At 47.0% G+C, this 15,329-nt stretch overlaps 1 protein-coding gene across 3 annotated transcripts in view; it reads left to right on the forward strand.

The window, feature by feature from the left end:
• The first annotated feature begins 4,281 nt into the window (after positions 1-4,281).
• Positions 4,282-15,329, forward strand: part of CDC27 (cell division cycle 27) — a 63,261-nt gene continuing 52,213 nt past the window's right edge. The window contains exon 1 of one of the 3 annotated variants that reach the window (XM_082271992.1): positions 4,282-4,539. In XM_082271992.1, the coding sequence (XP_082128118.1) occupies positions 4,431-4,539 (109 nt within the window). In that variant the 5' untranslated portion in view covers positions 4,282-4,430. The remainder of the gene's footprint in view (positions 4,540-15,329) is intronic. The other 2 variants (XM_082271991.1, XM_082271990.1) reach the window with 2 other exon arrangements.

The following is a 15,329-nucleotide window of genomic DNA, read 5'->3' on the forward strand; positions in this document are numbered from 1 at the left end:
GGTTGTGTACGTGCGAGATACATACACTTTTTTTGATCATATTTCCTATTCCGCTATTCAATAAAAACCTTTGAGGATCAATTGAATTGCGGGATAGTCTGTGTCGGTACGTGTGAGAGAGATCCACCTTTCCAAGTTGTTGGGGTTCATCTCATACTTCTGAAGGTTTGAGGGTGCTGCCTGTTCCATACCCCCCCTACTCCTCATCTAGCCTTTTAGGGGTACAAACAATAGTAATTGGGGCCTAGTGTGGTTGTGTACGTGCGAGATACATACACTTTTTTTGATCATATTTCCTATTCCGCTATTCAATAAAAACCTTTGAGGATCAATTGAATTGCGGGATAGTCTGTGTCGGTACGTGTGAGAGAGATCCACCTTTCCAAGTTGTTGGGGTTCATCTCATACTTCTGAAGGTTTGAGGGTGCTGCCTGTTCCATACCCCCCCTACTCCTCATCTAGCCTTTTAGGGGTACAAACAATAGTAATTGGGGCCTAGTGTGGTTGTGTACGTGCGAGATACATACACTTTTTTTGATCATATTTCCTATTCCGCTATTCAATAAAAACCTTTGAGGATCAATTGAATTGCGGGATAGTCTGTGTCGGTACGTGTGAGAGAGATCCACCTTTCCAAGTTGTTGGGGTTCATCTCATACTTCTGAAGGTTTGAGGGTGCTGCCTGTTCCATACCCCCCCTACTCCTCATCTAGCCTTTTAGGGGTACAAACAATAGTAATTGGGGCCTAGTGTGGTTGTGTACGTGCGAGATACATACACTTTTTTTGATCATATTTCCTATTCCGCTATTCAATAAAAACCTTTGAGGATCAATTGAATTGCGGGATAGTCTGTGTCGGTACGTGTGAGAGAGATCCACCTTTCCAAGTTGTTGGGGTTCATCTCATACTTCTGAAGGTTTGAGGGTGCTGCCTGTTCCATACCCCCCCTACTCCTCATCTAGCCTTTTAGGGGTACAAACAATAGTAATTGGGGCCTAGTGTGGTTGTGTACGTGCGAGATACATACACTTTTTTTGATCATATTTCCTATTCCGCTATTCAATAAAAACCTTTGAGGATCAATTGAATTGCGGGATAGTCTGTGTCGGTACGTGTGAGAGAGATCCACCTTTCCAAGTTGTTGGGGTTCATCTCATACTTCTGAAGGTTTGAGGGTGCTGCCTGTTCCATACTCCCCCTACTCCTCATCTAGCCTTTTAGGGGTACAAACAATAGTAATTGGGGCCTAGTGTGGTTGTGTACGTGTGATATACATACACTTTTTTTGGATCATATTTTCTATTCCGCTATTTAATTTAACTGGGCCTCCATGCGAGACCTGTGTGCCTTGTTGCGCTGTTTTGAGTACTCCACCAACATGGCCAGTGGCAATGACGCCGTTCTCAGCTTAACTATCCCACTTCTATGCCTCCTTGAAAAAACAATTCGGGCGATGATGGAAGAGGATGTGGCACAGGATGAGGAGGAGGAGGAGGATGAAGAGGTAACATTTCCAAGGCTTTCAGGGCAGTCATTCGCAAGGGGCTCCGAGGGTGGGTTCCTGCACACGCAAACGCCAGGGACGCCATTGTCCAGCAGGGGCACAGTTCTGGAGGATGAGGAGGATGAGGAGGAGGAGGAGCTGGAGGAGGAGATGGAACCATGTTCACAGCAGGGTGGCACCCAGGCCAGCTCATGGCCATCACTGGTGCGTGGCTGGGGGGATACAGAGGACACGGACCATACACCTCCCACAGAGGACAGCCTTTCGTTGCCTCTGGGCAGCCTGGCACACATGAGCGATTACATGCTGCAGTGTCTCCACAACGACCGCCGAGTTGCCCACATTCTAACTTGTGCTGATTACTGGGTGGCCACGCTGCTGGATCCCCGTTACAAGGACAACGTACCGTCCTTAATTCACTCACTGGAGCGCGATCGCAAGATGCGCGAGTACAAGCGCACGCTGGTAGACGCCATGCTGCTGGCATTCCCATCTGACAGCGGGGCCACAGTGGAAGCACAAGGCAGAGGAGGAGGAGGAGGAGGTCGCCAACGCAACCAGGGCACCGCCAGCACCTCAGAAGGCAGGGTTAGCATGGCCGAAATGTGGAAAAGCTTTGTCAGCACGCCACAACAAACAGCAGCACCAGCAGCTCAGATGGAACGTCTTAGCAGGAGGCAGCATTTTACCAACATGGTGGAGCAGTATGTGTGCACACGCCTACATGTAGTGAATGACGGGTCTGCCCCCTTCAACTTCTGGGTCTCCAAATTGGGCACATGGCCTGAGCTTGCCCTTTACGCCTTGGAGGTGCTGGCGTGCCCTGCAGCCAGTGTATTATCTGAACGGGTATTTAGCACGGCTGGGGGCGTTATAACAGACAAGCGCAGCCGCCTGTCCAGAGACAATGTGGACAAGCTCACGTTCATTAAAATGAACCAGGCATGGATCCCACGGGACTTTTCCGTACCTTATGCAGAATAGCAATGGATACCGACCTTACCCACCCATTGTTCCATTTTTGCTCTTTCTCACTCTTTTGGGGTGTACCCTCATTTAAAATTTGTGAAAAGAAGCAGTGTTGGCTACCTCGTCCTCCTCCTCAGGGCCAGATTAATGTAGGGGCTATTGGAGCTGCAGCTCCAGGCCCCTACCTTTTATATAGGCCCCGGGTTGGCCATATTCACTGTTACCGCTCTTCTGTCACTTGTAAACACAGAAGTCTGGCTTCTATGCTCGCTTCCCCAGGCAGCACCCTCAGAACCTCCCCACACAGCGTGAAGGCCGGACAAGGAGGGACAGTTGGCGATGCATGGATGTGTTTATGGGCTTCAGAGACAGCATCCCATGTTGAATTAGGCATGCATGGCTGCACCCTTCCTCCTCTGGGTGCATGGCAAGGCACGGCCCTAAGGCCCTTCAAAATCCTCAGCACCAAGCCCATGATGCTGTTAATCCGGCCCTGGTCCTCCTCCACCGCCGCTTCCACCTACACCGCCCATAGGTGTGCGCAGCCTATTGCATTAAGGTGTGCACCCCAAAGTTGAAATACACATGCATGTGTTTGCCAGCAGGGAGAGTAATGTATCGGGGCCATGTACCTGTAGGCAAGGAGAAATAGAGCAGAGCAGGTCCCAGGGAGATCTTTCCCATCTCCTCACTGGCAATGCTATGTGCCCTAGGTGATTAGGGTGTGCCCAGGCACACCCAGCACACCCTGTGCGCACGCCTATGTCACCGCCACATCCACCACCACCTTAACCTCCCTCCTACTCCATATGGGCCTCGTCCTTCAGAGATGAAGAAGAACATTGTTTTATTTTTCTGTTTTTTTTTGTTGTTTTAAGTTATTTCCCTATCCACATTTGTTTGCAGAGCACTTGCCATGCTCTTAATTACGTTTTGCTGCCATTTGCAGCACTCTAGCCCTTTCCTTTGGTGTTTTAGAGCCATTTTAGTGCCTTAAAGTTCGGGTCCCCATTGACTTCAATGGGGTTCGGTGTCCGGGAAAAGTTCGGTAAAAGTCCGGGACACGGACCCGGACTTTTTTTTAAAGTTCGGCCGAACCCGTCGAACACGGACATCTAGGTGTTCGCTCAACCCTACTAACGAGTCACATGACACCGGGGAGGAAAAATGGCTAATTGGCCCAGTTTGGACATTTTATCTTAGGGGTGTACTCACTTTTGTTGCCAGCGGTTTAGACATGAATGGCTGTGTGTTGAGTTATTTTGAAGGAACAGAAAATTTACACTGTTATACAAGCTGTACACTCACTACTTTACATTGTAGCAAAGTGTCATTTCTTCAGCGTTGTCACATGAAAAGATAGAATAAAATATTTGCAAAAATGTGAGGGGTGTACTCACTTTTGTGAGATACTGTACATATATTGTTAAAAAAAATGTATTGTTAAAAAAAATTACTCAATGTATGGTATATATATATATATATATATATATATATATATATATATATATATATATATATATATATATATATATACCATACAATGATTTTTATTTATTTAACAATATTACTGATATTTTTTACATAAAAGTTTTTTTCGTGTTGTATTTCTGCATTCGTAGTTCATGTGCACTCTTCCCTGCAGTCCACTTTTAATGCTTCGCTCAGTATGACCGCTAGGTGGAGCTGCGCCCACCTCCTCTTGCACCTAGGTATGGAACCTATTTTACTTCCGGACGCAGCGCGGCGCACTTCGGCTCTTTCCGCCCCCGCTCGGCTCTTTCCGCCCCCGCTCGGCTCTTTCCGGACACTGCACACATCTTCGGCCGCGCTCGTTCTTTTCCGTCACTGCTCGACGTCTCCCGCCCCCCTCCACTCCGACAGCTCTTCGGCCGCGTCCGGCAAAACTCGGCTATCTCCGGCGGCCTCCCCGGTAACGGTCGCTGTGAGTTTAAATGAGCCGGAGCCGCCCGTGTGACGTCCTGAGAGCAGCCGACAGGCAGAGAGGTCCCCGGAGCGGACGAGGGAGGCCGGAGGATGACGGTGCTGCAGGAACCCGTCCAGGTAACCCACCGGCCCGGCACAGCCGCATAATGCAGAGCCAGGCTTCGGGCCTAGTCATAGGGGGACAGGTGACAGGGGGACACCAGGGGCCCCGGGAGGGAGAGGGAGGCTGGGGCCCCGACTGGAGGAAGAATGACAGAACTGGGGGATACAAGACAACCAGGGGCCAGGGTATGCAGAGGCCCCTGTGGGAAGAAGGGCCCCTATGGAATGAAGGGGGCCCTGTAGGAAGTAGGGGGCCCCTTTGGGATAAAGTGATTGCTGGGGGGTCCTATAAAAAGACACTATGGAATGAAGGGGGCCCTATGGAATAAAGGGGTTGTATGGTATGTAGGGGGCTCTATAGGAAGGAGGACCCTATAGGATGAATGGGGTTGTATGGGGCCCTATAGAAAGGACCCTATGGGATGAAGGGGTCCTATAGGAAGGAGGACCCTATAGGATGAATGGGGCCCTATAGGAAGGACCCTATAAGATAAGCGGGTCCTATAGGATGAAGCGGCCCAAAGGAAGCAGCACTGTATGGGATGAAGGGGGTCCTATAGGAAGAAGGACCCTGTGAGATGAAGGGGGCCCTATAGAAAGGACCCCATGGAATGTAGGGGGCTCTATAAGGAGGTCCTTATAGGATGAAGGGGCTGTATGCGACCCTATAGGAAGGACACTATGGGATGAATGGGGTTGTATGGGGCCCTATAGGAATGACCCTATGGGATGAAGGGGTCCCATAGGAGGTCCTTATAGGATGAAGGGGCTGTATGCGACCCTATAGGAAGGACACTATGGGGTTGTATGGGGCCCTATTGGAAGGACCCTATGGGATGAAGGGGTCCCATAGGAGGTCCTTATAGGATGAAGGGGCTGTATGCGACCCTATAGGAAGGACACTATGGGATGAATGGGGTTGTATGGGGCCCTATAGGAAGGACCCTATGGGATGAAGGGCTCCCATAGGACCCCATTCATCTTATAGGGTCCTTCCTATATGACCCCCTTCATCCCATAGGACCCCATTCATTCCATAGGGTCCTTCCTATAGGGCCCCATACAACCCCACTCATCCCATAGTGTCCTTCCTATAGGGCCGCATACAGCCCCTTCATCCAATAAGGACCTCCTATGGGACCCCTTCATCCCATAGGGTCCTTCTTCCTATAGGACACCTTAATCCCATACAGTCCTCCTTCCTTTTGGGACCCCTTCATCTCATATGGTTCTTCTTCCTAAAGGAAGGAGGACTGTATGGGATAAAGGGGTCCTATAGGAAGAAGGACCCTATGGGACGAATGGGTTGTATGGAATGAAGAGGTTCTATTGGATGAAGGGGACCCTATGGGATGTAGGGGGCTCTATAAGAAGGAGCTCTCTATAGGATGAAGGGGCTGTATGCGTCCCTATAGAAAGGACACTATAGGTGGAAGGGGGCCCTATTGGAAGAAGGACCCTATGGGATGTAGGGGTTGTATGGAATGCAGGGGGTCCTATAGGAAGAAGGACCCTATGGAATGAAGGGGTTCTTTAGGATGAAGGGGGGCCCTATTGTAAGGAGGACCCTATGGGACGAAGGGGTTGTATGGAATGAAGGGGTTCTATAGGATGAAGGGGGGCCCTATTGTAAGGAGGACCCTATGGGACGAAGGGTTTGCATGGAATGAAGGGGTTCTATAGGATGAAGGGGGCCCTATTGGAAGAAGGACCCTATGGAATGAATGGGGTGTATGGGATGTAGGGGGCTCTATAAGAAGGAGGTCCCTATATGATGAAGGGGCTGTATGCAGCCCTATAGGAAGGACACTATGGGATGAAGGGGGCCCTATAGAAGGGACCCTATGGGATGAGGGGTTGTATGGAATCAAGGGGTCCCTATAGTAAGAAGAGGCCCTTATGGGATAAGGGGGGTTCTATAAGAAGGACCCTATGGAAAGAAGAGGCCCTATAGGATGAAGGAGTTGTAGGGGGCCCTATAGAAAGAAGAATCATATTGGAATAAAGGGGGCCCTAGAGGAAGAAGGAGCCCTTATTGGAGGCCCCATAGGAAGAAGTCATCTAAATAAACAAATCGGAGCAGTTTTAAAATTGATTTAACTACAAAATATAAAGTGTGTAAATATCCGGCTGCCAACATTCAGTGTGTTACCACTTCACACAAAACATAGAAAATCGGAGGAGGAGGATGATCCTATTTTTTTATTTTTATTCATAGGAAGAAGGACCCTATAGAATGAAGGGGCCCTTATGGGATAAAAGGGGTCCTATGGGATGAAGAGGTTGTATGGAATGAGGGGGTCCTATTGGAGGAGAAGGCCCATAGTACATGAGCTATATAATTGGGGGAAGCCATTAATCTCCTCTCCCCCCAGCATATTCATACTTGGCCATCGTTGGTCATCCTCTGCTCCATCATTGGGGTGACATTTCTGGGGAGTATCCCCTCCCCCCACCCACCCGCTCCTCCGAACTCCACCCAGTTAGTAGGGCATCTAGTCCCACATGAACGGAGGGAAGTAGTGACTTGTAGATCACAGAAAGTGTTTTTTTGAGAGCGTCATCCCAGAGAAGAACCTCCAAATCGTCCTCCAATTTAAATGAGGACCCGAATTGCGCTGCATAGGCATGTTGGAGTTACAGGAATCGGAAGAACGCATTAGGCAGTGTAAATTTTATTTTTCAACCTATCAAACGTAAATTGTGCACTCCAATCACAAATATCTGAAAGATATCAGATTCCTTTAGCAGCCCAAAGACCGGGGTCTGGTAAGGAATTAAATTCTGGTAGCATGGGATTGAACCAAAGCAGAGTTGATGGGGCCCTTTTACCCCTCACTATATTTGGCTTAGTAATGACAGCATGCCAGGCCTTAATAACTGCCCTCATAGCGGCTTTAAGGGGCGGGTGAGAGATTCTCAGACCCCTGTAGAGGAGATTACGGAGAGTCTCATAGGGTCCCGTACAAAGAACTAAATCCTCTGCATAGAGTGCTACCTTGTCTACAACGGAGCCCACCTGAATCCCAGCTACCTTTTCGGATGCCCTTTATGCCTTTGCCAACAGTTCCATGGCCAGTGCGAACAAGGCAGGGGAAAGAGGGCACCCCTGCCTTGTCCCTTTCTGGATCTGAAAGGGAGATAACTTTCTATTCAGCCTAATGCTAGCTACAGGGACTTTGTATAATATCTCGATCCACTTCCGAAAGAACGGACCGAAACAAAAAAGCTCTAACACCTGCATCAAGTAACCCCATTGGACTGTATCAAAAGCCTTTTTGATATCAAAGGCTACCAAGACTGCCGAGGATATACCCTGTGGATATTCACATCAGGGGATTTGCCAGGCATGAAGCTAGTTTGGTCAATGTTGATAATTGATGGTAACCCATGCATTATCCTGTTGGCTAGGGCTTTAGTGAGGATCTTTAGGTTGCAATTCAGAAGTGACATGGGTCTATAGGAAGATCATTGCATTATATCTTTGCCAGACTTGGGCAATAGCACAATATGTGTCTGATCTATACTATCTGGTAATTGTCCACCCTCCAAACAATGAGCATAAAGTTTTTGTAGCATAGGGCCATATGGGCTTTGTACCACTCTCCTGGCAGACCATCTGGCCCTGGGGATTTAAGATTGGAGAAGGATTGGATACCAGCCTCCATCTCCAAGAGTGATAGGAGTTTGTCAAGTACCTCCCTATACTCAGCAGAGAAAAGCGGAAAATGTATGTCTCCCAGGAAATCCAGCAGGGACCTATTTGGGTCCAGAGGGGAATCCTGATGCAGCATATTCCATATTGTAGAACTGATGAAATCCCCTTAGGATGCCCCCTGGGTCTGTAACCAAACCCCCCCCCCCCCCCCCCCCCGCAGGAGACTGTATCCCAGGAATCAGTTTGATAGGAATATTCTGCTACTAAATTGGCTAGCATTTTTATTGCCTAATTCAAACACTTTGGCAGCCAGGTACCAAGGAGGTGTAGTGGAGCCTGAGCTCCCTACTAATCTGCAACAGGCCCGAGAATTATTCAGGAGTCGGATCCTCTGCAAAAGCCATTGAGACCTCCCACTCGCGTTGTTCCAGTTAAGTGGTCTGTGAGGCAAAATCCGAGCACAGGGCTATAATAGAGGAAATGTATTAAACTCTAGCATGAGCTTTGCATGCCTCCCACACCACATCAAGGGAGGTGAAATCCTCATTGTTCTTCCAAAACTCAGACATTGTAGGAAATACCATTTCCTGAACCTTGGGGGCGCCAGTCTCCAACATCCTGGTTCTCGGCTCTTACCCAAAGATAAGTTCGAGAGGGGAGTGGTCTAAGACTTGCCGGGAGGTAGGCCAAGCACACACAGGAGAGGGCCGAGGCTGATCCAATCATTAAATCGATATGAGAACCTGATGAGAATAAATCTGGAGCCCCAGATGCTTCCACTGCCAAATTTCCGGAAGGACAGCTCTTAGTGGGGAAGCAAATTATCCAGAATAGCATTGAAGTCGAAGGAACAGGTGGGGTAGACATGCAGGCTCGGTAGACTGTTTCCAGCAAGAATGGCAGAGAATTGGGACCGGTGGCGTCGAGATGGCAGCGCGCCGCTGGAGTCTGAAGCCAACTGTTGCCGGATTACTGTGGCTGAATTGGCCATCCAGGAGAAATACATCCGCCTTGGCTCTCGTCCGGACATGCCGGACAAACTTACCTTTTGAAACCAAGCCCCCTTCTGTCATTGCTGCCGGGCCTCCACCACCACTCGGTCTTCCTTCCGCGTTTGCAGGCTCCTGCAATAGGCACAGCCGGGTTGTGATGACATCATTACCACGCAGGAGCCACAGTGCGCTGCATTTTACCGAATACTGCGTGCTAGAGTAGAGTGTCGATACGCATGTGCAGGTGAAGTCATCAGCTATTGCTGATGCGACTATCTCCTAAACTGTACACATTTGAGAGATTCTTTGTATCTACAGGTAATCTTGATTGTAAGCTTACCTGGAGGTACAAGTCCACTGTTTTTTGTTTTTTTTTTACCACTTTGGTGGGGAGGTCTGCTTTAACTCAAGACTGGCACTCTTGTTGCGTGGCTTTATGTGGCAACTAGCAATGGGCTGGACAAGCTTTCCAGAAGTTGGTCCACTTTACCATATTCCGATGTTTCAGGCCTTAGCCTAGAACCATTCCCAATCCTTGCGGTATAGGACATCTAGATTCTTCACATACTCCCTAGACAGCAGACCTGGAAGGCCACAGCTGGATCCCTCACATTGGCATCCTCTCCAGGCCAAGCCTGGGATGAAGGAAACTTCAGAATTTATATCCTCTTCCCCAGCCCACATCAGTGGCAATGAACCTTCTTGTAATTAGCCAGGGTAAAATAGATATTCATGACCTATAACATGGCATCTTCTTGCTCTCTGTGCCAGGGGACGCTCCTCAAAAGCAGGTTGACATAAACAATGTCTTAAACTTATTACAGAGATTAGATGATTTTTGGCCAATCTGGAAGGGTTTGGTTGAAGATGAGACATCACTGGTTAACCTTGTTGGATACTCCTGGTGGATCACCCCCACCCTTGCTGCAGAGTTGTACAAAGTGAATGCTGGAGCAATGTGAGTGGATGGGTTTTATAAACTTTGTCTTATGGTGGATGTAGATGTGAGATGGTTCTTGGCCAGTCTGGAAGGGCTTGGTGGGAACTGGAGATGTTTTGGCATGACTGACTGATTGCAAATACTGGATACTTCTCGCCAATTCCTCTTTTTGTTATTTTATTAGGAGAACACAGGAGGTATCTGGTTTCGCTGCCCATCCCATCTTACCCCTCATACACTGCAAAGCAGGCTTGATGAATCCCGGGTCGCCATGGCGATTAGAAATGGTGTCCTGGCACATGGGCTTTTTTCAGCCCACATAAGAGAAGGGGTTTTGTCATTGAAAATAAAGCTTTGTTAGAAAAAAACTGGCTCCAAACTTTTTTAGCTGGCTCCTAGATTCAAAGCAAATTTGTCAAGCCCTCCTGTAAAGGCAGAAATATGCGTTCATAAGCAAAACCAGTCTATGCTTTTATGACTTTCTATACTTTAAGGTGGATATAGACTCAAAATGATCAATCTGGAAGGTTTTGGCTGGAAATAATGTTGTCCCCTCCGAAGAGCTCGGCTGACAGATCACTGAAAATGGTGAATTGTTTTGTTTGATATCTCTGCCTGATTGCTATTTTCTTGGATGCTCCTCACCAACAAAGGCATGAAGATTCATGCTTGGGCAATGCAAGCCCATCTGTTTTTAACAGAAGCAACACTTCATGTAATGAGGAAGTCTTCATTATTGCCCACAGTCCAGGGTGTCTGTAGAGTGACTATTGCACTGGTGGAATCCTATATTGGTAGTTTTTTTTTTTTTTTTTTTTTATCCACCATTTTGATAACAGTGAAACAATATCTGTAATGTTTGCTGGGTTGGAAGGCTGTAACCCGTCTTCAGGGCAAAGATAAGTACAGTAAACTGTAACTAGACATATTTTTGGTCAGCTTGGTTAGATTCTATGGCCCTGCATAGAATCTCTTAAGATTCTACGCAGGGCCACAGTGATTGCCCTGAACACATTTGTAAGGACAACTGTAAACCTTGGTAAAGGATTGTGTGCAAACAGAATACATATAAAATCAAAGCAATGATCAATATTCCAGTAGCGCAAAAAGGGACATCAAACTCCTATCCCCAACCAAACAGTCAATTATGACTGACAATAAGCAAAGAACTGCAAATAAGCAAAGAACTTGGTAAAGGATTGTTTTCTGGCAACTGAATACCATCGAGGTACAGTAAATAAGCGATTGCATTCTCATGGGTGAAACGTGTGTCTGGTCAAAAAATTTGGAAAGAGATATCAAGTACCGTAGTTTGGAATCCATAGAGGTCCAACAACATTTGCCACTTGTACTCTGTGAAAACTGTTTAATAAAGCTTTATTCTTAAAAAAATAAAAAAAAGTATATAGATGACAGTAATGTAAGAATTTGAGTGGGATATGTAGGGGGAAGTTGGCTAGATTGGACAGGTGATTAGTAAAAAAGCAAAGGGGTACTATTAGTTTATAACCAAAAAAGTGGGCATATCTAGTATGACAAATGTGGAAGGTTAGATGTAAGGTTTGGTAATGGATGAGAATCACTGAGATACAAAATAGAGGCAAAACCTATGTTAGAGGGCTTAGGTTGGTAGCAGAGGTGAGCCGCAGGGGTGGACTGAAATTGGCAGCAGGAGCGGGCCAGAGGGCTGGCGGCAGGAGCAGACCAGAGGGCTGGCGGCAGGAGCAGACCAGAGGGCTGAGAATGGACAGATGGGTGAGGTGCTACAATTTGAAAAATGTTGATTAGTGTAGTAACTAGTTAGCAGCACAGGTTGAGATGGCTGGTTAAAAGGTGGAGAACTGATAAGGAATTTTGGAGGATGACCGAGAAGGAAGAAATGATTTGAGGGCTGATGGCAGAAGTGGAAGGGATGGGTGAGGGGGGTTTGACAGTGGAAATGGGAGAACCATGGTTGTGAGCAGAGAAGATACAACAGGGAAGATGATGCAGATGTAAGGGAGCATAGTGTATTGGTGTGCTGTGACTGGCATGATTGATAACAGATGAAACTATGGACTCCATGGATCAAGACCAAAACTAGTTGGGCAGAAGTTTCTAGGGATGCACCGATCCGATATTCGGATCGGATATCAGCGCCGATATGGCCATTTTAGATGGATCGGTAACATTGACCGATCCGGTTTTTGCTGAGTAACGGCTCAGCCATCCCTTACTAGGTGCAGTAGTAGTATGGGATGGGAGCCGCTTCTTCCTGTATAGGTCCGGCTCACAGGCGGAGTGATATCAGATGCACTCCGCCTGTGAATGGAGGAGCCGTACACATGAAGCAGCGGCTTTGCTCTGTACTGCAGCTGCTTGCTTTGTGTGTAGCTCCGTCTCGGTTCCGGTATCGGCAGTTTCTCAACGCCAGGTATCGGGTCCAAAAAAGTCGGATCGGCGCTTCCCTAGGCAGAACATTAAAGCAGCCATTTTGTTAATGAAAGATAAATATATGGATTAATATAAAATGACTTAAAAATAATTCATTTGATCGGTGACAGAGCTAACCCGACAACCCCACCCCCAAACACATAAGTAGGGACAAATGCTTTTACAGATGCATTATTAGAATGAAAAAATGACTTTTGAATCAAGACTAAAGGACAAGAGCAGCTGGGAGAATTGAAATTAGAAACCCTCTGACGTATTCCAAAGGTTTTCCCTCCCCAACATCAATCATTGAAAACTTTCACTACCATGTACATCTTCTTTCTGGATATAGGTGACCAATAATAATGCTTGCAAAGTGCCGCTTTACCAAGATGGCTAAGAAAAATCAGTATAGAAGGGTGCTGGACTTAAAGGAATCTTTTGAAATGAATGTGGAGATATCCATTTGTGTAGTTAACATGCCGGAACGGTGTACTGTTTTTTTAAGTAAAAGAACAAATAAGAGTCCTTGCATGGACATGTTAAGAAGAAGTGGAGAGGTTCAAGTGCCAAGTATGGTACTGGCTTCTTTTCAAAATGGTCAGGTTACAATAGCAAATACTACGTTGGGATTATCGGCCAATAGAAATATCCATGTTATTATATAGAGGAGTCTCCAAGAAAACTGGCCGTACACCAGTAGATTTTTGGTTTAAGACTGTTTTTTGTTTGATTTCTAATTAGTGGGGTCAGATCGATGTTGGTTTTTGATTGCAGTGAGGGAAAATGTTTTGAAGGTGCAGGATGGAAATCTTTTCTCCAATAAATCAAGTTCTAACGGTCAATTTGGTGTTTGTTGGGAAGGTCCATTCAATTCAAATGTGAATTCCAAGTTTCAACCCTGTCCCTGACTTTCTCCTTTGTCCAGTACCGATTGGTCCTTTTTCAGGACAAAACAACACTCTGTTCATTTGCCCAGTTACTGTGAGCCCAGCTTCTCATTTACAACCCACCTCATCCAGGGAGCGTGTCGTCATAGAGGCTGGGCTCCCAGTACACCAGAACTCGGCGGCACTTGCGTGTCATTACATAGGTGCTGCTTAGTCCTGGTAGTTCGCCCAATGCGGCTGGAAGAGGAGACCTCCCCAGATCAACTCGAAGGTTTTAAAGAGGATCGTCATTGCACCTGAGCACCACAAAACAAAAACACTATTTAAATCATTTTTAATATTGAAAGCAAATCCCCCCTTCCTCCCCCATCCATCCATGTCTCCATGGTTTATTTGGTTAAAGTGGTTGTAAACCTGAAAAAAAAAAAAAAATGTATGCATCGCAAACTAGCTCATTATGTATTACTTACCTTAGAACGAAGCCCTGACACTGACCCCCGCACACCACTGTGGGAGCTGACATGATCCCTCTGCGTCTCTTCCGGGTTCGGCGGCTCTGGCGCTGTGATTGGCTGATGACGTCACTCGCGCGCATGCACGCGGGAGTCATTTTCCGGCAAGCTCCTGGCATGGAAAGCAAAGGTCCGCCGGACCTTCAGAGCGCATGCGCCGCTTGCGTGAGCGACTGCATGCAGTGCAAATATCTCCTAAACCGTGCCGGTTTAGGAGATATTAATTATACCTACAGGTAAGCCTTATTATAGGCTTACCTGTAGTTAAGTGTCAAAAAGCGGTATACTACCGCTTTAAGAAATCACTTTGAAAAATACCCCTCTAGCATTTCTGGCCATGGCCATCTTGAGTAAGGACAGATGATTTGTTTAGCATTTACTTACTGGAATCCATCTGCCCTTGGCTCAAGCATGCAGGCAGAAGAGTGTGCTTAGCGGAGTAAATCCCCTTCACTCCTGAAGACTCCTGGGATGTATGACATCATTTGCCTAGGCAGGAAACCAGGAAGTAACTGAAGAAATGTAAAAATAGTTTAAAACAAGTAAATATAATATACTTTCCTATCGATTTTACTAATGTTAGCAGCGTAAGAATTCAAAATATTGTTAATTGTTCCACTTTAAAGGTAGGGTTAAAAAAAAAAATTACCAGAAATGGACTTGGGGGATGGCAGATCAGAGGTCATATGCCTGGAGGACCGCTAAAGTATCTCTAATGGTTAGATGGGGGAAAAACCAGACTGGACCAATATACAATATGACATTGTGCAACTTCACTGGATAGAGATCGGGCTCGGGTAAGTATTGGAGGGTTGCTGCACACAGAAGGAATTTTTCTCTTCATGCATAGAATGCATTAAGAGAAAAAACCTTCTGACTTTACAACCACTTTAAGGTTTTGCACCTTAATGCATTCTATGCATTTACCTGAGCCCGATCCAGCTGTGTGCACAGCGAGATGCTCTAGCCGCTGTCACTCGCCTCATTGGACAGATTGATGGCTCACGCTGCTGTCGATCAAAAGCTGTGACTCAAGGGGCAGGGCCAAGTCCTGCTGTCTGTCAATGGATGCAACAGCAGGACTCAAGAGGGAGCCTGCACAGATGCCCCCATGGAAAGCTGCTTCCCGTGGGGGCACCCCATGAAGAGGAGGGGCTTGGAGCACTGGCGGGGGACCCCTAAAGAAAAGCATCATTGCTGCTCTGTGCAAATTTATAGCTGAGCAGGTAAGGCATCATTGCTGCTCTGTTCAAATTTATAGCACAGAGCAGGTAAGGCATCATTGCTACGCTGTGCAAATTTATTGCACAGAGCAGGTAAGTATAGGCATGCTGGTTTAAAAAAAAAAAAAATGTTTACAGCCACTTTAAGTGTACACCTGTGCAGATACACAAACACCCG

The sequence above is a fragment of the Pelophylax lessonae genome (genome assembly GCF_965119305.1).
Source record: "Pelophylax lessonae genome assembly, chromosome: 11".
Taxonomy (NCBI): Eukaryota; Metazoa; Chordata; class Amphibia; order Anura; family Ranidae; genus Pelophylax; species Pelophylax lessonae.